At 39.7% G+C, this 25,843-nt stretch overlaps 1 protein-coding gene across 1 annotated transcript in view; it reads right to left on the minus strand.

Annotated features, from left to right (window-relative positions):
* Nucleotides 1-8,416: 8,416 nt before the first annotated feature.
* LOC131681950 (UPF0047 protein YjbQ) overlaps nt 8,417-25,843 on the minus strand; it is an 84,724-nt gene continuing 67,297 nt past the window's right edge. The window contains exon 4 of the mRNA XM_058963060.1: nt 8,417-25,798. Coding sequence (XP_058819043.1) covers nt 25,583-25,798 — 216 coding nt within the window. The 3' untranslated portion in view covers nt 8,417-25,582. The remainder of the gene's footprint in view (nt 25,799-25,843) is intronic.

Here is a 25,843-nt window from a genome sequence, read left to right on the forward strand (position 1 = left end):
GAAGTTAAGGTGAAGATATGTGGAAGCCACGGTGCTAGGCACCGACTCGTTTGTTTACATTAGCAAAAACTGAAATCTGAAGTGAAAATTCAAACGCACAAATGAGTTTCCGAACATTTTCCTTTGGTCATCTGCACATTGGCAGAAAATTTGAAGTTTTGTTAGTAAACGATTAAAGTTTCGCGAGTGTTTTTGGAGTGGTTTGTGAAAAAAGTGCATTTGAAAAAGTGCAATGAAAACGAGAATAAGAGTGTTTCGAAAAGAAACCCCAAGTGAAGAAGGGTGATATTTTCGCACAAAATATGAGCTACAGATGGCATTCTGTCAAAAACTCGGATTGATTGCATAGGAAAATATTCTAGCTTCCGTAAGTAGCAGTTTCGTGGCACACCAGCAAGGTTAGTGTGTTGAAAAACGTATTTTTATATTTGCTCATGTCAGGTTACATGGTTAGGCAGGGGAGAGGGGTGTGGCGTAGGAGCTATGTTGTGGCTCGCATGTATAATGTCTTTAAGTTCAAGTGATTAGACCTAATTCTGATACGGCGAAATCGGCTTCCATAGCCCTGGTTGTTGGTGGAATCTTAGATCCCCAGCTAAACGTTTAGGACCAGTCAAAACGCGCCTATCTCACTCTGATCAGCTTTCAAGCTGGTACGGCTAATCGTAATAGGAGATAGTAGGTTGTCGCGGGTTCCCGGCAGTTAACCGGTATTCGCTCCACCCGCTAAAAGTAAAGGACGACCGCGTAGCTCGCGAGCCCGCAAATCCGTGCGATCTGTTGACTCATCTAAGAAAAACGACAGTACAACCATCGGAATCTTGCCATTAGATTGACCACCGTCCGCCGTGTGGCTGAATTGTCCATCACATCGACGAGATTCACCGAGATCATCCCCAGCAAGAACCACCATCGAAACCGCCGCCACCACACCAGACATGTGATGTAGAGTCAAAGCAAAATTGTGAGTAATTGGGAAATTAAGAGTTGGCTGTTTATAACCTTCAGAGTCAATAATCCAGATCCGAAAACTCCCACAACTAAATACGACCCTGGGACACGAGGACCAAAAGAGGCCTTCCGTGCCCACCCTGGAATGTCCATACCAGGCGTTGGGACTAAAGCGGGTTCCATTCCGGAACTGCAACGACCAACGACGGTAACAAACCCTCTCAAACTTTGGCCTACCTCAAAAATAGCTTATATAAGGTATGGCGCCTATTATGACAGTAGAGCCTATAATGTTGCCAGTAATGTTTCCATTTCGAGTGGGTACAGTTTAGCATACCAAGTATTCCTGAATAAGCCCACTATTCTGCGATTCAAAATCGCCTTTGAACATTCTTAAAACGCAGATATGTTTACCCAACTGTGGTAACTACAGTACGACTATAGATGACGGACATTTGGACTACAAAATTTGTGAAAAAATCAATGTAACTCCCATCCGAATATATTTACTGCAGCATCCGAAGGGCGTATGTCAGATGGCTTCCGCATAATTTAGTAAAACCCAGCTTTCACTGGCTTTTCAACATCGTCGCTGTTGTGCTATCTTATGACAATCGCCATTTAGCACATTTCGCGAAAAACGATTTTTAAAGTTTGAGATTGAATATCGTGGAACTTATACATGGTATAAACAATTCAAGGAACACAGTTAATGCTTCTATTCTGTATTAATATCTCAAATATTACGAAGATTGGTTGACTATGTTGCGAGTTTTTACTCTAAATGTAAACAAAAGTCGCACTCACACGTGTCATAGGTGTGTATTGATGACACAATTTGTATGGCGTGTCATAATCGAGCATGGAAAATTTTCCATAGAAAAAAAAATCATCAATTATTAACTTTTATTCATATCTTTGGCTTCATTTGGTCTATAAACAATCGGTGAGATGAATTTTGAAGGGAATCTAGAAAAATAATTATTTTTGGTTACAGTGTTGCCAAATATGCTATATTTCCAGTTTAAAACTTTAACTGCATTTTTCTCGCAATATGTCTATGTTTTGAAAATGATTATGCCATTGTGTTTCTCAGATAGTTTTACACATAAAAAAATTTTACACACCAAGATAACTTGAGCAAATTCCCAGACACAGTCATTAGGGGCCCTTACACGCGCAATAAAAGTGTCATTACTAAGTAGTGTCATTACTAGAATTGTATGGGAATTCCGTCATTACTCACCTTACACGATCACTAAAAGTGACATTACTGCTCAGTAATGACATTACTAGCGCCTCGTGTAAGGGGCCCTATTTGAAGCAAATAAATTTAAAATTTCTCAGCTCGTTTCTCGCAATATCTCAGTAACAAAGCAGAATGTCGAAAATCGAAAAACGCAACTTTGTAGAGATTTTTTAGACATGTGATGTGGCATATCTAACTCAGTTTGTCATAAGATAGCACAACAGCGACGACATAGTATTAGCTCCACTTCAACCCACTCTGTTGGTATGCAGTATTCTTATCTAGATGTGGAACTAAGAATTTTGTGAATACCTAAATCACTACCTACTGTTCGAGCCAAAAAGCACACGTTGAGGTGCGATATAGAACAAGTTTTTTTTTTCAATGTGTTCTCATGCAGTAATGTTGTACTCGATTGAACACTTGTTCAGGATGTTTGACAATCAGTATTATTTACAATCCAAAGGTTGCTGAATAGAACATGTTCACACGGCAATGATAGAAAGTTTACTTCAAAAACAAATTAAGGGATCGAAATACATAAAAAACGAAAGCGTCATCGAAATTGATCGTTCGTGTAAACTGGTTCCGCAAAACAATCTTTGAATGGCCGTAAACCCTAATACACATCGTTTGATTTAATTTCCTCCGCAAGTCTGTTTGTAATATCTAGGATGAGATCCTCTTCATTGCGCTCCTGATTCAGAGCCACCGTAGTTGTGCTTCAGACAATAAATGACGATTCAGACGATACATCAGCCTCCGTCAACGTCAACGGAATGTCACCGTTCCGTCAGGATAAGTTTAATACTTTTCTCTTGTGCCCGTTCACACATGCCGTACGTCAAAACGTTCCGTGCCGTTGATATTGTGTGTGAATGCGTCCATTTAACTGCGCATGTAACTAATCTTGACGTTCCGTACCGGTGACGGAAGCCCGATGTATCGTGTGAATTGTACTAAACTGCTGGGCTAACATTAGTTCATAGAATTCGTCGTCCGTCCCGAACCTATCAAATTTCTCAGAATTGTTATTACATAGAAAATTTCAGCATATTTGCACAAAAAAAATGTCATTGAATTCAATAATACATTGTTTAGTGCTTCAAACGGCAAAAATAATGGAATGAACATTATTTTCATTGAAATAATAATTAACTTTTTATATACATTTCCAGTTTGAATAACTTTGCAATCATTTCAATAAAATAATTTTCTGAAAAGAGAACGATCTTTATTACGAAAACGACTTTATTGAATTAAATAAATAAATGTATTTTCTCTTCAGTAATATTTTTTTCACTGAATTAAATCTATATAATTTGAAAAACGATTATTTTATTGCATGATTGCAAAACAAATGTGACGTAACAATAAGAACAACTACCTGTGTAAAACAGATTATTATTTTGGTAACCTATTTACCACCGACCGGTGCGAAAACGGCTGTGTATGTCGTTTTCGCTTGGGGCAGATACTAACTCAGTTTCGTACCTAACCGTTGTCGAACCGTTTGTTTGAAGCCAATTTCGAACCTGGGTTATGGGCGACTGAACTGAAAACCGGGTTGAGTTCTAACCTGAAATATATTTCGGGTTCGCTCAATACTACCGCTGTTTTGCGAGAACCCAACTCAGTTCCATTAAAAACGTTTGTTAGAAGCAGCTAACTTGGGTTAGTTTCTAGGTTCTCAATCGAAAACGACGGTTTAATCAAAATACACACGCATTCGGTACTGATAGTCAGAGGGTGATTACACAGGGTTGTGCTCGGGGTGATCTTGTTTGTGAACAAGGCTGTTGTTGTGACTATTGTCCACATATCATTTGTGAAACCATAAAGCACAGTTTAAACAAACAAAAAAATCTACAGTTGCAGTGGCGTAGTAGCGGGGGGGTTTTGGGGACAAACTACCCCCTCCCCCTCCCCGAAATTATTCGATAAAATTGTTTTAACAAAAATATGCCTAATATTTTAAATGGAATTCTCAAAGTTTTATTTGCAATTCTTGTGAGTATATTTCCTTGTAGTGACAATTGGCGACAAACTTCAAAACCTACCGCTCGTCTCGTTGTGGAGGACTACAACGAGTAGATCGCGGCGAAGCGAGGAGCTAAATGGCTCCTGGTATCGTGACAAAACTACACTGGAGATTATTGGTTCAAGAAACGGACATCGGTACCGAGAGAAATTCCACCACATTCTGTAGTCCTCGACTGACGGCGAATATGGAGAAATATCCCCATAGCGACCACCAGGCGATTCTCTGCCGCATCGACCAATGGCGACCAAGCACGGAGAAGGACGACCGGCAAGCTAAAGTGGAAGACGAAAGTCTTTAACAAAAACCTCTTTGTTGAGTCACTTCGGCGAACAGCGGAATCAACTACGTTGATGCAGCTTATCTAACAAGAAGGATTGTGACGGCGTCGGACGTGCAGCTTACTGGTTAAATGAGTAGCTCAGCACGCTATACGCTGCTTGTCTTAGAGCCAAAAGGCGGGTTCAGAGAGCAAGATCGGAGAGAGAAGCGCAAGCGACGTTTTGAGAAGCCAGGGACGCTTTAAGACGGGAGATCAAACTTAGCAAGCCAGTTTGCCATAAGTAGCTATGCTGAGAAGTACGCGCCAATCCCCGACGGACGCGTACTGAGTCGTCATGACGAAGATAAGGGCCCCATCGGCACCAACTGAAATATACCCAGGTAAATTAAAGATAATCGTTGAGGGTCTCTTCCCGAAGCACGATCGAACTACCTGATCACCGACACCATACGGCGAAGAAGAAGGATCAAACACAGTCGAGTGGCAAGCGACTAACGAGAGCTCAAAGAAGCGTCGATGCGACTAAAATCAAAGAAAGCTGCGATCCTGGCATAACCGGACATGTTCAGGATGCTACTGTAGAAGTGTTTAGATGATGGCAGTTTCCTTGAAATGTGCTGCCAAAGTCAGGGAAATCACCGGGCCACCCAGCCTCGTACAGGCCAATGCCGCAGCGCTGCACAGAAGAATGAACCAGATCGCCAGATCCTGAAGAGCTACTTCCGGAGTAGAGTCCTACTGTACGAGACGAAGGGTAGAATTCATTACGAGTCGCAGCGGGCGTCTTGATCCAACTCTTAGGAACGGGATGTACGATAAGGTCTTAACACTGCGGCTGCCCGGGAAAGTAAAAACCGTTCGTTTCGGTTTCACTAACGGTGATTACACCTGCGAAAAGGCGGTCTGTTATCTAGTGTTTCGTCATCGATACTGCGATATGGAAGTCCTGCCTGGGGTGCGGCGCTGAAAACGAAGCAGAGCCGTGAAAAACTGAAAAGGACGTTCCGGCTGGTGGTCGTAAGAGTTGCGATTGCGTACATAATAATATCTTCGGAGGTAGTATGCGTTATCGCCGAGATGATCCACATCTTCATCAACCTGGCGGAAGATATCAAGTGCTACAATCAATGAAATGCCAGAAACGTGATGAAGATGATGAGAATCGATTCGATGGGAATGGGACAATACGGAGAAAGGAAAGTGTACTTACCAACCTGTCGATCTGGGTCAATAGAAAGCATAGAGAGATGACCTTCCACCTGAAACAGCTCCTGTCGAGCCACGGCTGCTTCAGGAAGTATCTTCATCTGTTCGGGTACGCAACGTCACCATATTGCCTGGAGTGTGAGAACGTCGAGGAGACACCGGAGCATGTGGTCTTCGAATGTCCGAGGTTTGAAGCAACGTGCAGCTATTTAGAACGGGAGAACCGGACATCAATGTAGCCTACAGAATTACAAGCGACGTAAAGACGTGGAATGCAGTCAACAGAGTTATGATGTAGAGCATGACTGTCCTACAGCGGAAACGGCGTGAACATCGAGCAACGGTTTCGGGAGAGCAATCACCGCCAGGGAACTCTCCGCAGGAATAAGCTAGATCCACCGCCGACGACTAGTCGAGTAGACTGCAAAAGAGCTCCGAGTATGGGTCGCCGAAACGCCAGCGAACCGGATGCCAAGCTCCATCCGACGACCGAACCCGCACTCCACCGGTTATTCCGATAGAAATATAGTGAAAAACAAAGAAAAATCGGTATTGGGAGAACTTCCCTCGCCAGGGAACTCTCCGTCAGCCTAAGCTAGATTCACCGCTGGGGAGAAGACTGAGTAGACCGCGACGAGACACCACCAGTCGCGGGTCATCGGGGCACCAGTTCGCGACCAAGTCGGAGACTCAACGAGGAATTGGTGCTAAATGACACAAGGGAACCGAAGGGCTCAGTAAATTAGACAGTCTGAAGTTTGCCGCCCAGATTGTCCTCGTAGGGGAAGAGCACTAATTCTTGACCCACAGTTAGCTTTCCCACTACCATACAGAAATTGCCACGTTGTGTGGATGGTTGAAAAATGGTAGTGTGTCGAGGATAGGTGCTGTAACTCTACTGAAAGAACTAACTAATAAGTAGTTGGATAGGAGTGCGTGGTGTGCACATAAAAAACCTCTTCCCGAAATAATGCCGTAAGGTAATGCCGGGAAGGAATCAGGTTTCGCGCAAGAGTAGTTGTATTACCGGGTGAACAAAGTCCGTTTGGCTGCTGATCAAGTGAGTCTGTTGGTCGTGCGTGAAGTGAAACCCCCAAATTGCTGTCATTTCGGGACGTGTTTTGGGCGTTTGTTCGCTGGAAGAGTGTCGAAAGGATCGTCGTATAGTCGGACATTATGGAATAAGCCGGAGGAAATGGATTCCTGGAGTGTGACGACCCGAAGAATCGCTTCTCGGAGGTTTTTTTTTCAAGAGCGAAAGCAAGCCTGGCGAACGAATGCACCTCCGCGCCCACCGCTCAGCCCTTTTGTACGAATGATGTTACTGCGAACGAGAGTGTGAGAAGAATCAAGCTATTACCAAAGTGAGACGTACAAACCCACTAAAAAGTGCGTATGCACACTACACAGAGAGCTTCATCGACGGCATGATTTTTCTGCCTCGTTTTTTCTGCTATGGAATTTGTGCGTTGGACATTTTCGGTCTGTTCACTCGTTGAGTGCTTACTGGTGCTGTAGTCTTGGGTGTGCATGGGAGTCGTGGCGGAGTATGAACAACGGGCTTTGTATGTTTTTGTTTCTCGGTGCACACTGAGAGGCAGAAATGTGCAGAGTTTGCATGTTTTCTGTTTCCGTCTCTTTTTTTCTACTGTGATTTTTATCCATTTCGGGAGTGTGCTTCTGGTGAGTATTCGTCAAGTGAATGGACCAAGTATGTTCAATGCGTGCGGTTTGCAGTGCGGCAGACGTGAATCGAGGGATGTGCTGCCGAAGACTAAATGTTTTATTGGTAACATAGAAGGGCTGGTATATTTTTCTATAAACATATTCTAATTTATATATGAATTATATTCAATTAAATACACTAAATCCGTGTCGATTTCTTACATCATGTAAGGAGTCGAGTATTATTGTAATGTTATAATCCATTTGATACAAACATTACATTAAGGCGGGCTGATTAATGGAACGATTACCTCGGAACACGGTTTGCCCTGTATACGAAATGAGTAATCGGAAAATTAATTGAGCTAGCACCTACCCAAATCCTGGAATCATGTTATTTGCAGGTATGTATATAAATACATGGAAATAACTTTTTCCTGTAAACCGCTGCCGGATAGTTGGAGTTAGGATGGTTAACACACACAGAGTAGTTGTATTAGCGGGTCGGGTGGCTACCCAAACATGTTTCCTGAGTTGTTGGTTTATATACATTATTTTCCTGCTCATGTTGTTTGTGAACATTTTTTCTGCTCTCTGAAAACATATATACATACACACATTTATTGTATAAATATGCAAAAAATATTCATATCCTTTTACTTCGCCTAAGGTGTGGAAGTACCTCCTCAGATACCACTCCTCAAATTAATCCCAGCAAGCGTGCTGGTAATATATAGCAGTGCGGTTTTAGTGTTTACTCAGAACGAGATGAGAAGGTTGACTACCAAACAAGCATTCTCATGGCTACAATTTTAGTTTCAAAAAAGGCACAAAACGAGTATCTCCTTCGATGCATTTTCTTTCGGGTATGATAATACCAAATATTTCCGTTCGAACAAGCAACTCATAAGAAAACCAGATTGAAGTTGTATGTTATCCACCAGTCATAGGGAGCTCGACATGCGCATAACCTGTGTATACTAGTTATTTTCGGATCAAGATGTACAAACGTGACAATCAATATTTTTTATTGTAATTTATTTTTTCATTGTTTTGTTTGTTGTCATCGTCATCATGTTTCTTTCTGCAAAGTGTAGCGTATGTCTTAGTTTCATGTTTTATTTCTTTTTGCTGCATCGTTTTTCGACTGTTTCTAAATCGGATTTGGTTGCTTGGATTTGCGTTTTTTCTTTTGTTATCAATGAATATAGTGTCTATTTGCTATTTGTTTTACATTATGTTTTCTGCAGTATTTAGTGTTTTGGTTTTAATTTTCATCTTTCGTTTAGTACTAATTATTTACAAGAAAATCCTAGTAAGTTTCGCGCGGTTTTCATAATTATCGATAGTTACTCTCTTATAATTAATTCAAAATGTTTTTTTGCAATTTTATATTTTCTGTGATAACATTAATATACTTTCCAGTTTCTGCTTGTTTCAAATAATAATCAAATTACTTTTATTTTTGTTTCTTTTTTTTCTATGTACATATTGTCGATTTTTCTTTGTTTACCCTAGAATACATCCCAATGACGTTTTTACTGCTTGTCTGCTTGCATAACAACTGTAACGTACTCGTAGATCATTGTTGCTTCATGGTTTTCAGTAAATTAATAATATCGCTAGTTTTGCTCCGTTCATTTGTTTGAAAAAATAGTTTTGCTTTGTAAATGTTTTCATACCTTTTTTTCTAGAAAGAGAAGGATTGAAAATGCTTATCAATATACTAATTGTTTACTTCTCTGTTATCAAAATTTAATCACTGAAAATATCGCAAAACGTTCCAAAAGAGTATACAAAAATAGTTATTTCTTTCCGTGTTTGAAAGATTCTGACTTTCAACTAAGCAAAATTGTGGTTTCTACAAATCTACACTCGTCCAGCCAAATATTGAAGCAACCAATTTAATTCAGGAATGGTTTATCCATTTCCGAAAAAAGATGAAATTGAGGATATCCCAGAAGAAAATTGTTCAAAGATGGCAGTGCGTATTTGTGTGTTTATATTTCCGGAATTATCTACATTACTCCAATTGATTAGATTGATTACGTTTAGTTCAACCACTGTTCGTAGAACTGGAACCGCTTCCAGAAGAAATTCTTCAGATTCGGTTCCAATCTTTTGAAAATGTATGTCTAGTCTTTATAGTCAACAATTATCTCGATTCGTTTCTGGTCTGGCTTGAACATAAACTACACTTTAAAACGTGTATCGTGGTAATGCCAAAAATGTAATTAAAAGTACAGCATGTCGATCTTTCAGTTCAATAAACTTGTTTCATTTTTTCTTTGTGTATCTTGCTCGTATCCATGAATTTTGATATCATTTTGCTTTTATTAGTATAATGTGATAGTGATTTGTGTGAACATGCAAGGTGTTTTTGAAACTCATTCTGAAGTCAATCCAGTACGTTCTCGTTTGCTACTTCAGATCAATCCGACCACACTCCCTTCCAGAATGAATTTCGGCAATGACTGTAACACGATGTAATATTTAGCTTAATCAAGCGCTGCTCCAAGCATAAAAATAGTTATGGTAGCGTAGTTTTGGAGTTCAGTTCAATAGAGTGTAGTCGCCTTAAAATTAGAATAATAACGAAATACAGTCGTGATTCGCTCGTTGGATCACAGCCTCTGTCCAACTAACGAATTTGATTCGCTGGTTGGACCGAAAATGCATCTATTCACATCTCTATTTGTTGTAAGTTTGAGTGTCAAAGTGAATTTGACGTAAAATTTTGACATTAAGATGCTTTTTAGTTGGACAATGATCCAACTAGCGGAGGTCAAATCTAAAAAGCGGTCTAGTTAAAATGTGACCAACCAGCGACTGTATAGTCAACATGTACAAAATTGAAGTTAATGCTTCGTTAATTGTGCAAGCGAAACACGCAACGACACACCTTTGCGCATACTTTTTGTCAGGATACAAACAGGAGTTCAAGTAAACTCAGTAAAGTTCAGCCGAAAAATAACCCGAAATTCTGGCCGGTTCCAGTTAGCATTGCAATTCCAGTGGCAAAACCAGTTCTAGTTAGAATCGGTTGTGTCACTGAAGCCGGAATACTGGCTAGAACCAGCCAGAATCCTGGGTCATTTTCCGGTTGAACTTACTGGGAAGAGATGAAACTAGACTGAGTAGACCCGGACGAGATACCACCACACGCGGGTCGTCGAGGCACCAGCGAACCGAACGCCCTCGGGACCTGGCTGGTTGGCTTCTCTCGGCAGGGAACTCTCCGTCGGAGTAGACCAGGTTCATTATCGGGGACTAGACCGAGTAGTTAGCTAACAAATCGGGAGCTGAATGGCTCATCGAGGAAGAGGTGCTAAATCGCACGAGAAGGGAACCAAAGGGCGCAAGAAGTTGTGGTGCTGAAATGAAAGAAGAATCCATCTTGAGAGAACTTCTTTCGCCGGGGAACTCCGTCGGCGTAAGCTAGATTCACCGCCGGGAACTAGACTGAGTATACCGCAACGAGACACCACCAGTCGAGGCCCTGCTCCGCCGGAATCGCCGAACAGTCATCGGTACCTGTTTGGCTGGCTCGGTTTCAGGAGAACTTATCTCACCGGAGAGTTCTCCGTCGGAGTAGACTAGGTCAATCTTCGGGGATTAGAACGATTAGTACGCGAACAATTCGGGAGCTCAACAAGGAAGTGGTGCTAAATGGCACAAGGTAGCCGAAGGGCTCAGTAAATTAGACAACCTGAAGTTTACCGCTCAGATTGGCCTCGTGCGGCAACAGCACTTGTTCTCGACTCTAATTTTTCTACTTCCATACAGAAATTACCACGTTGTATAGATGGTCGAAAACTGGTAGTGTGGCGAGGAGGGGTGTAACCCTACTAAAAGAACTGACTACTAAGTAGTTGGATTGGAGTGTGTTTTCTGTGCACATAAAAGCACCTCTCCCCGAATTAATGCCGTAATGATCAGGGGTCGTGCAGGGATAGTTGTTCTAGCGGATCGGGTAGAAACAATTTTTAACGCGGTTTAAAGTTGTCTTATCGTACGATATCCCCAAATTGAGTCAAAAGAGCTTTAGGTAGATTTTCGTATGCGTGTAGGGTGGACTGGGTATGCCAACAAACCGATCAAAATGGTTTTAGGAACTTATTCGACAGACTCCAGGAGAATAGGTGCGCGTAAAAGGTAGATCAACTAAGTTGAAGTTGATTTCATGAAAAGTCGTGTTGCAATTTTTGCGATCATTTTTGCTTCATTCAAAGCAACAATTCGACAAAATGCCAAATTATCTTAGGATTGACAATGCACCGACAATGAAAGTGTTTGAAGCACAATGTTTATCATCATTGAGTGGCTACAAAACATTAGTTTGTGATTTGCATATTGATAAATTAATTTTTCAGACGAATGTGGTATGAAAAATCCTTCCGACGATTATCTTTCATTGGTCCGATTCGTTTGATGTTGGATCGAATCGACGTTTTTGTCGGATGTCGCCACCCACTCGAATAGCGTCAGAAGAGATAAACAAAAAATAATCCGCTAATCAGAAAAATCTGAAGGACTGCCGAATTGTCATTAGATACTACCGATCACAACAAATGTCACACTTAGATTATTTGTGGAGCTCCATTATTGATTTCGGTAGAATTAATTATCTGAAATTTCGGTAACATTTGCATTTTTTAATCACGTAACGGGTGTTCAATAAAAAATGAGAATGATTTCAATATCTTTCTGTAATTAAAGTAAAGAGCGTACATTTTTTTCGCTCCCAGAGAATTGTTCTCTGGACTTCCCAGAAATGGATGGCATATTTCTTTTCACTCGGGTGTTGTCAGTTCAATCGAAGATGGCGTCAAAACAGCAAGCAATCCGCGAGCGTGTTGTGCGGTTTTACGAAACGCATGGTCATCGTTGAATAAAGTTTACGGTAGACCACTTTCGAAACGAAAACGTGCCCGTGAGTACAGTTTACCGGATCCTGGCATCCCTGAGCGTGAAGCGGAAGGCCCGTACCGTCCGTCTGGCGAAGGAGATGACGAAGAAGAAGAAGGAAGCGATGAAAAAGCTGTACGACAACAAGGACGGAACGAGTTTGCGTGACACTTGCCGAAAATATCACTGCTTCCATAGCTTGATTCACCGAACCCTCAAGATGGAGGACATCATCTGTTGGAAGAAGACTCGGTCCTCCGAATACACGGACGAGCAACTAGCGATCGTGAAATCGCAGGGCCGGTGGATGACGAAGAACTACCGCGGGACGTCGTTCGTTCTGGACGACGAAAGTCACTTTCCGCTCTCGAAGATCCACATTCCAGGAAATGACAGCTAATATTCCAGCGACATGTCGGCTACACCCCCGAAGTAAAACATAAATTTAAGCATAAATTTGAAAAAAGTTATGCTGTACATCGCCATGCCGGGACAGAGGGATTTCAAAGCTGTGGTTGAAGCCGAGCGGTCTGGTCATCAATCAACAAATGAACCAGAAGGAGCGTCTTGAGAAAATTCTTCTGCCGATCATAAAGGAGCATCATGCGAATGGGAAGTACGTCTTCTGGCCGGACAAGGCGTCTTCCCATTACCCGTAAAGACGCTGGTGTATCTTGAGCAGAAAAAGATACCGTACGTGCCGAAGGAAAGGAACCCGACCAAAAAAGAGCTTCGATTATTTTTAACTCTGACTGTGATGAACTGAAAACCATCATTCGAGTGAAATAGTGAGATCAATCAGGGAAAATCCAGAATTCTCGGATCGTAATAAAATATATTGCTATCCGGAGAATCCATCTTGGAGAAGATTATCGTTCTTGTCGTGCAATTGAGCGCTAAAATAGAACTTATAATTTGGTAGCGAAAAGACGTGTTCAAAAATTGTATATCAAGATAATAACAAAGTAGTGGAGATATGTAGCTATGGGCATCGAGACATAAAACTATAAACTAGTAGAGTGGGGATGTCTATCATTGACTAATCCACCAAATTGCCCTCAACCTAAAAATAAATGATTCAGCGGAGATGAATGCCGATCGCTGAGATTGACTAGCGGAGTATTCAAATTTAAAAGACATCGGAACGTCCGTGGTCGGAATTCGAAGATATAATGACTCATGAGATCAATGCCTTGCTCCTATACTATCATACCAGAAAAACTAAACGAATGATAAACGTAATGTATCACATGTTCTAGAAATTGGATGATCAGTGGTTTAATATGATTATGTACGAATAAAACGATATATTGGCTATCTCATATGTCGTTTTGGGATGATACTTTGAAACCATAATTTAGAGAAGTTTAGCAAGAAATTGAAATGTGTACGAATTGGCAAACACCGTCAATTTTGCGTAAACCAAACAAATATTTCGGGCCCAACTGCCATAGGCACGTCACTTATTTTCTTCTAGTCTCTAGATGACGTCCCTCTGGCGCCCATTGTTAAATCAGGCTAATGCTTGCAGCACCACACATTAATGTGCAGCTAAAACGAATGTACAAATGTCCTGAAACAAAGTAAGTTTTAGTCATAAATGAATGAGAAACAGGTGCATACTCACATCATGCAGTTCATCGTATCTAGCAAACCTAATTTGTTCGAAACATTAGTCTGTCAGCCGGGTTTTTTGTTTAGAATTTTATTCCGTTGAACGTTGTATCTCCATAACGCGCATTCATAACTAGTTTACCTCTATTAACTTAATAAAGCGATCTAGCTATTCATAGTAGTTAGCAGCGTAGCGAAATGGACACAAACTATGAGCAAGATATTCTAGTCTTTCAAATAATCAAAACTAACAGTATTTATCAAAGTGCCTAAATGTTGTTTTTCTCTAAATATTTTTGCGACGGTATGGTTACGCACTTCTCTGTAACTCGGATCGGACTGAAAAAATACCGTTTATAGCTATACGATTGTTAACATTTTCGGTTTTACAGCTTCTAGCTACGATGAAATAAACCGGATGTAAGTCCTCGACTTGTTTATAGATTGGATGGTTGATGTTCCATCCTACGCGGTCTTAAAATGCTATTTCTACAACATCTGCGGTATTGCGGCGGCGTTGGCGGGTGTCTTTGGTAAGCTTCATCGATATAAAAAAAGACGTGTCTATGCTGCACTTCTGCACAATCCTAATACAAAGGGGCGGAAATTTTGCTCGTGTTATATATATCTCTCTGTTTAGTATACAAAAGTGTTCGTAGCAAAAATCGACCAATATCGGTTTCACTTTTTGACGGATAAAGCCATTTCTCTAACGTTTCTTTCAACTTTGTCTTACGTCCTTGTGGAAATGCATGTTGTTTGTTTGTCTTTATTAATTTTTTTTTTTTTTGGTTTTGTTTCTCTCAACTTTTGCATGTCAGCTAAATCGCTATACACTAACAATTCGATTGTGAGTCATGATGAAGGTTTTAGCCTCTTGTGTTATTTCCTTAACAGTGCTCCTGTGTGATTAATGCTATGTTGGTTTTTAATGCGTGGTATCGGTTACAAATGAAACCAAACGCTTTTTGGCTTCGCCGTAATACAGATTCGGTCCTGTTGGACTGATTAGTGGTATGATTTATTGTGCAGTTGGAATCCACTAAAAGATAAGTAAACTTAACGACAATATGCATAATCATATTCAACTGAAATATGACTATTCAAACAGCAGGATTTCAGGCAGCGCCAGCTACAAGAATAGCACCAGATCATATCAAATTGGAACAAAGCTTTATTTTCGTCCGAACTGTACTCAAATTAGAAGCTGATTTGTCTTTTGTTAAAACAATATTACTACACCAATTAGGCAAGTTAGAATAAAACATTGCACGTGGAGTCTTCAGAACGAGGGGGAAGAGCTCTCGTTTTGGAAGACTTAGATTGCAATTTGTTCAACTCTCATGAAACCCTGCTGTTCCGAATTCCAGATAGTAAATATTGTAAATTTAATATACCGTAGAAAAACAGATACCCAAATCTTTCCTAAAGATTACATAGTGTCTTACAGACTAATTAATTGCTCTTATCGTTTTTTGCTTCTTTTGCTCCTCTGACACAGTTCAAAAAAATTTCTCTCACCCTCTCTTGCGATTTAGTTAAAAATTAACAATTTTTTATAGTAACTATTGCGTTGGTTCCTCATTTTGACTCATACTTAAAAAAAGTATTAATAGTAACAAAATACATTTTCCACGTTTCTGTTATTTTCTCATCTTATCTCATACTCGTTTACAACATGATACAGCATAGAAAAGGATGGACGTGAAAAGATTTATTTCTGAACTCTGCATTTCCAGACTAGCTTTCTCGCTGATACTAATGACTAACTTGTCCGTGCGTCTCGTGATTTTACTTCTTATGTTTTTCCTCTAAATTTTGAAGCGATTGTAGTGTGCAAAAGGGATATTTTCTAGTTTGTCCAACATTGTTGCCGAAAAAGGCGATTTAATTCCTGTTCTTACATCTATCTATACAGGCTGTACTACTTCGCGTTCGGATGAATTTAAACACGTTCTAAATACTACAACGGGTGGTGTTAGACGAAAAATGTTTTAGCGCAATGGGATGGAATGTGTTTCTACCGCGGAGAAAACAGACGGCGAAAGCTTTTAGTAAATTCGAACTTCGCGCACGTGTTTTGAGCGATCGAATACGAAAAGGAACACCAACATCAAACTATACGATGCTTTGACTTTCGAATATATTAATTACCATGTTATGCCGATTATTGGATTGGTTGTTGTTGGGAACATTTATAGGACTACCAAAAAAATCTGCTAAGAAGAAGTAATTAATGCCTGCAAGTGAATGAGGCACAGGTTTTGCACTTAACGCTCGTTTGACTACAATAAAATATGACCAGAAAAAGTAAAATCCACGAATAGGCGTAACAACATTCGTCTCGAAAAACCTCTTATCTGAACCTAATTCCAATATGTTTCGATAAACAATTGTTTTATTAAAGCTTTATTTGATATTTTCGAGAAGTTTGCTTCGACGGCCCGATAGGAACACTCAAGTTTTTTTTGATTGCAAAGTCGTTGAGTTAATGTGTTTTTTCTTAATTAAAGCGTTTTTGCATAGGTTGCGCTTCTTTGCATGATTTGAAAAAGGAGCGTTGGTGTTGTACAAATGTGTAACGTAGATAAAAGGATTTTTTTAAATTCTGATCACATTTCAGATCCCATCTGTACGCAATCAAAAAAGATGCATGTGCGGAAGAAGTGTGAAGAACCGGAAAAATGAACGCTTTTAATTTTCTAGGCGGGGAGTAGTAAGGACTTTTTTCGGGGCGAATGCGTCGTTCACACGCAGAAAAAAATTGTAAGTTCAGTAAGAATATGGATTAAATTTGATAGAGTTAACGAGCCCTAATTCATCTCATTAATCAGGATGTCACACTATTTCTTTGATAACTCGACTTAGAGTAATTGTATTGCGCTTATATAGATGTCAACAACTTTGCTACATTCCTAAGAAGCAGTATCATAAAAAATATGGCTTGGAAAATGTAAAATGCTCGCGTTTGAGCAAAGCGAAAAGTCGAATGCAACGCACCCTTATTCATCCTACCATTTGAGATAATGCGTTGAATACAGGTAGCAGACACTGCTTTAACTAATATATTTAAATGGGTGAGATGAATAGAGGAGCTAAGATGAATTAGGGCACAGTAACCCTAAGTAAATTTATTGGTCGGAAGACAATAAACGTACTAATTGAATTTAATAAAATTTATTTATTTGTTCAATAAAAAAAAATTATCGTTCCCTTTTATAATAATGTTTTTATTGAAATGAAAAGAAAATTATTGAAATTGAAAATGCTGTTACTGAAAGCAAAAATTTACGGCTGCTCAAAGAAAAAAATATTTTCTAGCCAATAATTTTGATGGTTAAAGTTATAAACAATTGGATTCAATTACACATGTTTTTGATGTAGACATGCGTGTAATATAATGTACCATACACACTATATCAGCAGCGATAACACGGTATAAGATAACGATCCACCGTAATACAAGATCATTTCACTCGTTACCACTATGTGGGAGCACACTTCTGTCAACTCAACAACAGTCAGAAAAGTGCTGTTAAATAATCATAGCCATAAAACCCGTGTTTCTGTTTTGTGGAACACTATGGCACATCGTGGCACATTGGGACACAGGCGATATTTTGTGCTAAGCGGCCCACCCCTTGACATCGAAACAATAATAAATGTCCGTCCATGCACATTTCTGGCAGAGCCGCACTCACGCAATTGGCGTGAAAACCCAAGAGGATACCAGATAAGGTTAGATATGTAACGCGAGGGTTTTGGTTTTACGATTGGCAGGATCGAGATTGCGTAAATATTGCATCGAATCCCAAACAGATTTTTTATGAAAAACGAGATTATTTAAAACATAATGATCTGAATATACAAATTAGTACATTCAGCCATTTTGAGATTTCCAGAGCATTCGCGACCAATAATATTATTGAACACATACGCATATACCTTATGCAGTTTATTTTGAATATGTGTTGTGTTTGTCAAATCTACCGCTCTTTGCATTCTTATTCGGATACGCTATTTTGCCCTTCGAGGCAGACCCTCGTGTGAACTATGTCAAATTTGCACTAATACAGTGAAGACCCATTTTTATCAGCCTCTTGGTGATTTTTAGGCTTATCAATCGGGGACATTAACAAAATCGGGACATACATTTTTTTTCTTTTTAAGAAGCTAAAACTCCCAAAATCCCCCTTCTTTAGTCTCTAGATATAGCCTCAAAAGCCTTTCTGATTAATTAGTTTAGATTTCCCTTAAGGTGGTATGACACCGCAAAATAAAAAAATGTTTTTGCATATTTCGGATCTTTAAGATAAGAAAAATATGCCCAAGAAAGGATTTACTCGAATTCAACTTGGTTCATCTGCTAGAGCCCATCAAACTACCAACTATCAATTATAATATGCGACTGACAAATCGGGTGAAAAAGTTAATAAAATCGGAGGTAGACAAAATCGGGGCTGATAAAATCGGGTCTTCGCTGTAACAGGTTAGAAACCATAGAAATTGACAGTTTACCAAAAAAAATTTATAGAGGTTTTAACCTTAGGGTCACTCGCATCTTTTCGGGTTGGAGAAATCTTTTTGAAAAAAATCTCTATCCCTATGTGCGGGGTTGGGTATCGAACCCAGGTGAGCTGCATACAAGGCAATCGATCTACCAACTACGCTATGCCCGTCCCCAATTTACCAATTTACGCCTCAAATAAATGAAGAAATCAGTTATTCGTATTAATAGATAGAGCGATGATTTTGCTGCGTTTGACTGAATATGGTCAATTAGGTAATACTTTCATGAACATATTTAAGAGATGGCGCTGCTTCGGTGATGGTTAACGTGAATTAAAATGTATGGAAAAGATGTAAAAAGTAGGGTATATGGTGAAACTATAATATTGTAGTTGTAAAATAAATACAAATTTGATGCAGAGAAAAATATAGGAACAGGTTGTAGAGTTTGTGCCCATACATTCTAATACCCATTATTCTCCAGAAAAAAATTATTTAAAAAAAATTAAAACTTTTTCCCTCACAAGTCTCTGTCTCAGTCGTTTCGACAGCAGATTCCGCTGCTGAACCCCATTCATCGCAGTGGGAGAGTTTTCTCTCAGCATTTCTATCCAAAATATCAGTCGATTCGGTCAGAATGGGTTGTTGCATTCGAGCTGAAATTCCGAATCACATTTCGGATGTGTTGTATTAGGATGATGTTACCCAGACGCGAGTACTATGTATTTTTCATTTTGTTTCATTTTAAAGTAAGCTTCGAAAAAAAAATACGCTGGTACAGTGAAGTCACGAATTTATCTGTCAGATTCTATCTGATCCCGATTTTGTCAGCTATTTAACTTGATTTTGTCAGCCTCACATGAAAATGACTCTAGCAGACTAACCAAGTCAAATTGGAGTAAATTCATTCTTGAGTACACTTTTCTTAGCACAAACATGCAAAAATAAAAATATAGTTGTTTTTCAAATTTTTCTCTGGAAGACCCTTTTAGGGAAATTCATTCAAAAAATATTTTCCGATTTCGTTAATGTCCTCATTTTGTCAGTCTAAAATACACCAAAAGACAGAAAAACTGATTTTCATTGTCTTGAAATGCTGAAAAATGCTATTGGTCGTGAATAGACTGAAGTCTCGGGAGATCACATTCGGTCTTTTGCGATTCGTGTTTGGACATGATACGACTATACTCAAAGTAAAAAGTGGGCATACCACATTTTTTCTTCAGAAAATAATTCAGATCCCCAATGTTCTAATATATTTCACGATGAAATACGTTCGCGGCGGAATTTTGTTCTTGTCCACAGCGAATATAGACGCCGTTAAAGGGTTAATATACTCATCGATATTAGTGACCAATTATATCAAACAGCAGAAATGTTTTCCTGAATCTAGTACAAACAACTTATTTTTCAACAATGAACCTATTTAGGTACATTATTTATGAACTACAGGGCGTCTTCATTGGGGTATTTCGAAAAAAATATGCATATAAAATCTTTGGTGGAAAACTGTCCATGATGACAACCAGATATCTTGCTACTAAATTCTGAGTCAGATTCATAAGAAGCGTGGGAGAACATCTCAAAAATTGTTATATTTACCGCCGCCTATTTCTCATCGAGAAACGAAAAATATTTCTGCAGACAAAAATTGAATGTATAATTCAGCACAAATATTCTTTTTCCCAATAAACTCAACATTACTCTGACCGGTCCACAATGGTTTTTTGACAAAATGGTTCGACCTATTAATTACACTTAAATCGTTAAATTTGGGTTCATGACACCTTTGGAGAAATTTGTGGTCATTATAAGCCCCTTTGGTGGTGTGATTTTAATGATTAACCTCTCAAAAAGTGAGACATATTTATATACTTTCTTGGAAGCACATATATTAAGCTTATGTCTACAACAAAGTTGTAGAGCAAGCTTTTGCCAACAACTTTGTTGAAGACACAAAGTCTTCATCTTTAATATCTTCAACATTATTACTTGCTGTTTGTGGATGACTCCTTAAAAGCCAATTCATTGATATAACTTTTTGGATATCATGCTGATAAGCTCGGTGTTCGGTAATAAAGTTTGAATTGTCAAAATGGACAACTTTCTATACTACAAAATTAGTCGTGTATTTTCGAAGTAATTCGACAACTTTTGAAAAATATAGTGTTTCAAGCAGTAATTGGTTGCTTATGTTGAAACAGCTAAGTGTACGTCAATAGTGTTTTCGGGGTATTTACCAAAAATAGCAAGGTCTGCGATTTGCTGCTATGAGTTTAGCGAATACTCCTAGAAGTGCGCAGTTCTTTTGTGGTAGTTATGACCAAACATCTTTCGAAAAGTTGTTGAATTTGCTTTCGCGAATATCTTTACCAAACACACTAAGTATGTTCTTTAAACGCTTTAGAAGTTAAAGTTCGTTATATTTGGATGCATCCCAAAAATATTTTTTAATATCTTTTCTTTCCATTATCATTCCTACGAATTTCATATATTCTATGAAATTCTTCCAATCGTCAAAATACACAATTTTTATTAACACATGATTTTTCCTATCTCGAGTATTTTCAAAGTAATTTTTCGCACGTTTTTGGCGGAAAAACAACTGTGCGGTCGTATAGTTTTCGAGATGTAGTATCCAAGGCTCTTCATTTTTGGAGTTTTGACTCCCGGGGAGTACCGCGGAAACGTATTGAATTAGGATAGTTTTTAGCGCTACAAGGAACAGACATTGTGATCCTAACGGGATAAATTTCAATTTCTCTATTATAGGACTTGATCGAACCCACTCGGGCGGTGGTGGTGTTAAATTGGCGATCAAAAATACACTGAATTGCGATCCAATCGCACTATCTAACATCCGTAAACTGCCCAAGGCAGTACTACAACGGAAACGACATGGAAAGAAAATACAAACACAATCTTGCCAAATTGACACGACTTCGCGAACATGGTGTGAAGACTTGACCCTCTCTAACGTCCTATTTGAAGGATATCTAAGGTTCTTAAATCTAAACCGCAACATATTCCTCCGTGAGCTCTAAATGACATCGCTTCTGTTGAGAAAGCAAAGCCATAGCAGAGAATATTCTCAATTCGATCAAGCTGAATAGCTCCATAGTAAGCAGTCCTATGGAAACTGCTGTACGAGAAACGTTGGTTACCCTGAGCATCATCATCGGCAGAAACACGGCCGTTGCGAGATGTGCAGCTATGTCCAATGGATGCTGAAAAGGCGTTCGATAACGTTTGGCACGATGGGCTCATCTACAAGTTGTAATGCAACAAATACCCTAACTTTCTTATCAAGATCATCCAGAATTACCTCAGTGGAAGAAGATTCAACGTAAGCGTCAACGGTACCCTGTCAAATAGCTTTGATATCCCCGTAGGTGTCCCTCAGGGAAGTATTCTTCGAGTGATATTGTATAACGTGTACACTTCGCTATACTCTGCGAGCATCTGACTAAAAAGCTTCAAAACTGTTTGGACACAGTCACAAGATTAGTGATTAGTGAAGGCGACGATGGATCGGGTGATGTGCATAGTACGTGTCTCAGGGACGCTCTCGAGTCCCTTCGAATCACGCAGAGGGTTACGGCAAGGTGATGGTCTCTCGTGTCTGTTATTCAACATCGCGCTGGAAGGTGTAATAAGAAGAGCAGGGATCGACACGAGTGGTACGATTTTCACAAAGTCCGTTCAGCTACTTGGCTTCGTCGATGACGTTGATATTATTGCACGAAACTTTGAGAAGATGGAGGAAGCCTACATCAGACTGAAAAGAGAAGCCAAGCGCGTCGGACTTGCCATCAACACGTCGAAGACAAAGTACATGATAGGAAGAGGTTCACGAGAAGAAAATGAGAACCGCCCACTTCGAGTTTGCATCGGTGGCGACGAAATCGAGGTGGTTGAAGAGTTCGTGTACTTGGGCTCACTGGTGACCGCCGACAATGATACCAGCAGAGAGATTCGTAGAGGCATCGTGGCAGGAAATCGTTACTTTGGCCTCCGCAAGACACTTCGGTCGAACAGAGTTCGCCGTCGTACGAAGTTGACCATCTACAAGACGCTGATTAGACCGGTAGTTCTCTACGGGCACGAGACCTGGACCATGCTCGTGGAGGACCAACGCGCACTTGGTGTCTTCGAACGGAAAGTGCTGCGTACCATCTACGGCGGAGTGCAGATGGAAGACGGCACATGGAGACGGCGAATGAACCATGAGTTGCATCAGCTGTTGGGGGAGCCGCCCATCTGTCATACCGCGAAAATCGGACGACTACGGTGGGCCGGGCACGTAGCCAGAATGTCGGACAATAGCCCGGTGAAAACGGTTCTCAATTGCAATCCGACCGGTACAAGAAGACGTGGCGCGCAGCGAGCACGATGGATCGACCAGGTGGAAGACGATTTGCGGACCCTTCGCAGACTGCGTGGCTGGCGACGCGCGGCCACGGACCGAGTGGAATGGAGGAATCTTTTGTATACGGCACAGGCCACTTCGGCCTTAATCTGTTAATAAATAAAAAAAACACAGTCACAAGATACCTTCACACTTGCAAGATAAAAATTAATGCGTGGAAAACCCAAACGATTTTATTTCCGCTTAGCCTATCAGCGAAACACGTTCCAGCAGCCGTCTGCAAAATCATCATAAATGGATTGCCTATAGATTGGCCCTCTGAGGTGGTGTACCTGGGGCTCACGATTGATCGTAAACTACTCTTCCGTTCTCACGTAGAGAAAATCTGTATCCACTAATCGAAAGAAGGTCAGCTTTGCATATTAGAAACAAAATAGCAATTTATCACCTCCCGGTTGTACCATACGCTATGCCTGTGTGGGGACGACGCGCTGTAATTCATAGGAGCAAAATTCAAATCATGCAAAACCAAGCTTTGAAAATGATTCTCAACCTGCTGTGGCATACGAGGACAACTACTATTTACGAAACGGCTGACACAACCGAAATTCACGATAAACTTTTAGCTGTTCCTACTAAGTTCCACGACAAATGTACTCTATCTGAGCACCCAATAATCAGATAACTATTTTAAATCGACATAGTTTAGTTTCAGTTAGGTTAAGTCATATTCCAATCTGCACATCACTTATAAAACCAAAATACGGCCTACCGAAAATTCAAACCGTTAAACAGTAATCAAAGAAAGGAAATGTCAAAAAAAGATGAAAAGCAACGACTGTATCACTGAACATGAACAATAATGTACAGAAATGTAAAAATATTGGAATCAATAAAAAAATAATGCAAAAAAATCAAAAATAGATTCTTTAAGCAAAAGTTTTACTGTGTGGTTAGATCAATGCAGAATATTTGCTGATTGACGATATTGATTATCCTTCTATCTATGAACGAGAAAGCATTTTTAAGACGGATGTTCGAGTTGATGTTTTCCTTAATGCACTATTTCTTTTAACGCGGCATTTTCACGCGTTTTACATTTCTTGCAGTTTTAATTACGGCAATCCTTACCCCTACCTAAAAAGACTTGAGTGAGATTAGCTATTGAAGCGAACAACTTAAGTTATTCGAACTAGTTGCAAATAATAAGGTCTTTCGAAACGAATTAACAAAACATAGTGTTATTAACAAATCTTTTTTGAAATGGAAACATCGATACGAATACGAGTAATCGACCCATGAAACTCTATCATGATTCGAAAGTCAAAGGCAGCGCGTCGATTTACTAATAGTAACGCTATTTCATTCGCGATTACTTTCGTGTACCTGCTCCCGTCATCATCTGATCTTTCGATTCTAAAAATTGCAATTTAAAATCTTTACATGCTACAACTGATGTATTCTAAAACCGGAGTGTGACACCGCCTAAAACAACAACAAAAATCAACAATTCGCATTCGTCAACAGTATCCGTGCTTATTCAGAGACCACCAAACAAACGATATCCATTCACGCAATCCTGGTGCTTTTCGCAGAGGCACAAACAATATGCTGCCCGTTACTTAATTTATGGAATTGTTTAAAACAATAAGATGCATTTGAAAACATGCTAAATCCTACACATTATGTACATTCGATCTAATTGCAATTTGATGGTTTTTACAATCACACTTCCAGTGTAACTGTTCGGCTCATTCAAGTGATCAATCATATGTTGGTCATATACTCAATTAGCATTCGCCCACGAGCCAATCATTTCTTTATTTTACCGAAGATTTGGTTTGCATGTATTCTGCTTGTTGCTTTCTATTAATAACAGTAAACGAGATAACTGGAAAATAGAACCGAAAAGAAAACTAGACTTGAAGATCGATCAAGTGGAAATCAAAACACTTACGACAGCTTTTAACAAATGTGAACGAGTTAATTCGCTATTATATATTGGTACCGTTTATCGCATTTGATGGTGTGGTTCACGTGAGTTAACTAAGGAGGAATGCTACTTTTATTTGATACTACACGATAAGAATTGTTTGTATGTTTGGGCTTGATTTAATATTCTAGTTTCTTTCATATTTGTGCATTCGTGTTCGCGTTGGTTCAGCCTATTTGCCCTAAATAGTTTTTGACGAAAATAGCTAACTGAAATGTGAACTAAAATATCATTCCACTATTTCTAACCAGGTTTGGTATTTTTGCTATTCAATAGTTGTTCTATTTTCCCTACGCCCAGTAGGTAAAAATGAAAAATGAGTTCTGCCTATTTAGGTAAAAAATAGTTGTTTCCGAGTTTATTTTCCTTATTAGCTTCCAAGTAGACATCTTAATGCTATTATCATTGCGTTTTATGTGAAATTTGTTTAGCGATTTCTATTTGTTATATATCTAAAAGTACTATTTTTCATATAAATTGTAAATTAATCTTTCTTTTTGATGTTTTCTTCGCTTTCGTCCTTCTGTATCTATGTTAATTGTTAGATTTTATTAGTATGAACTGTCTGCCTAGAGACTTCACTTTCGCTTATTAAAATCTGTTCCAATTGCCTCCACCGTTCATTTCACCGACTCCCCTTTACTTGCTAATTAACATTATTCATAGGTCTCCATGTAAAACCTTTTGCAAAGGCTAACTCCAATAGTGTAAGGACCCTTATTAGTATGAAAGTTACAGCAGAGCACCGCTCTAACCCACGATTACCGACTATCGCGAGCAGAGCGTGGCCGTCCCTAACTGGAGGTGGACGCAATTGGCGATACCGGTGAGAGGGGACTACGTGCCGAGTCCCGGGGACAACCGGACAGCGTTATCACCAGTTTGCGGGAGCCCGCGTGATCACGATGCTCACAAAGCCACACCCCCTGCCACGTGCCAAGCGACAGTTTGCCATCGGTGATCGGGATTGTCAGTGAGCTGCCGAGAAAGCACGCTTTTACGTGGGCGGGCTGAAATGTATTTTATGTAGTTTCAATGGTATGTTCCATGTTACT

This window comes from Topomyia yanbarensis, chromosome 2 (genome assembly GCF_030247195.1).
Source record: "Topomyia yanbarensis strain Yona2022 chromosome 2, ASM3024719v1, whole genome shotgun sequence".
Taxonomy (NCBI): Eukaryota; Metazoa; Arthropoda; class Insecta; order Diptera; family Culicidae; genus Topomyia; species Topomyia yanbarensis.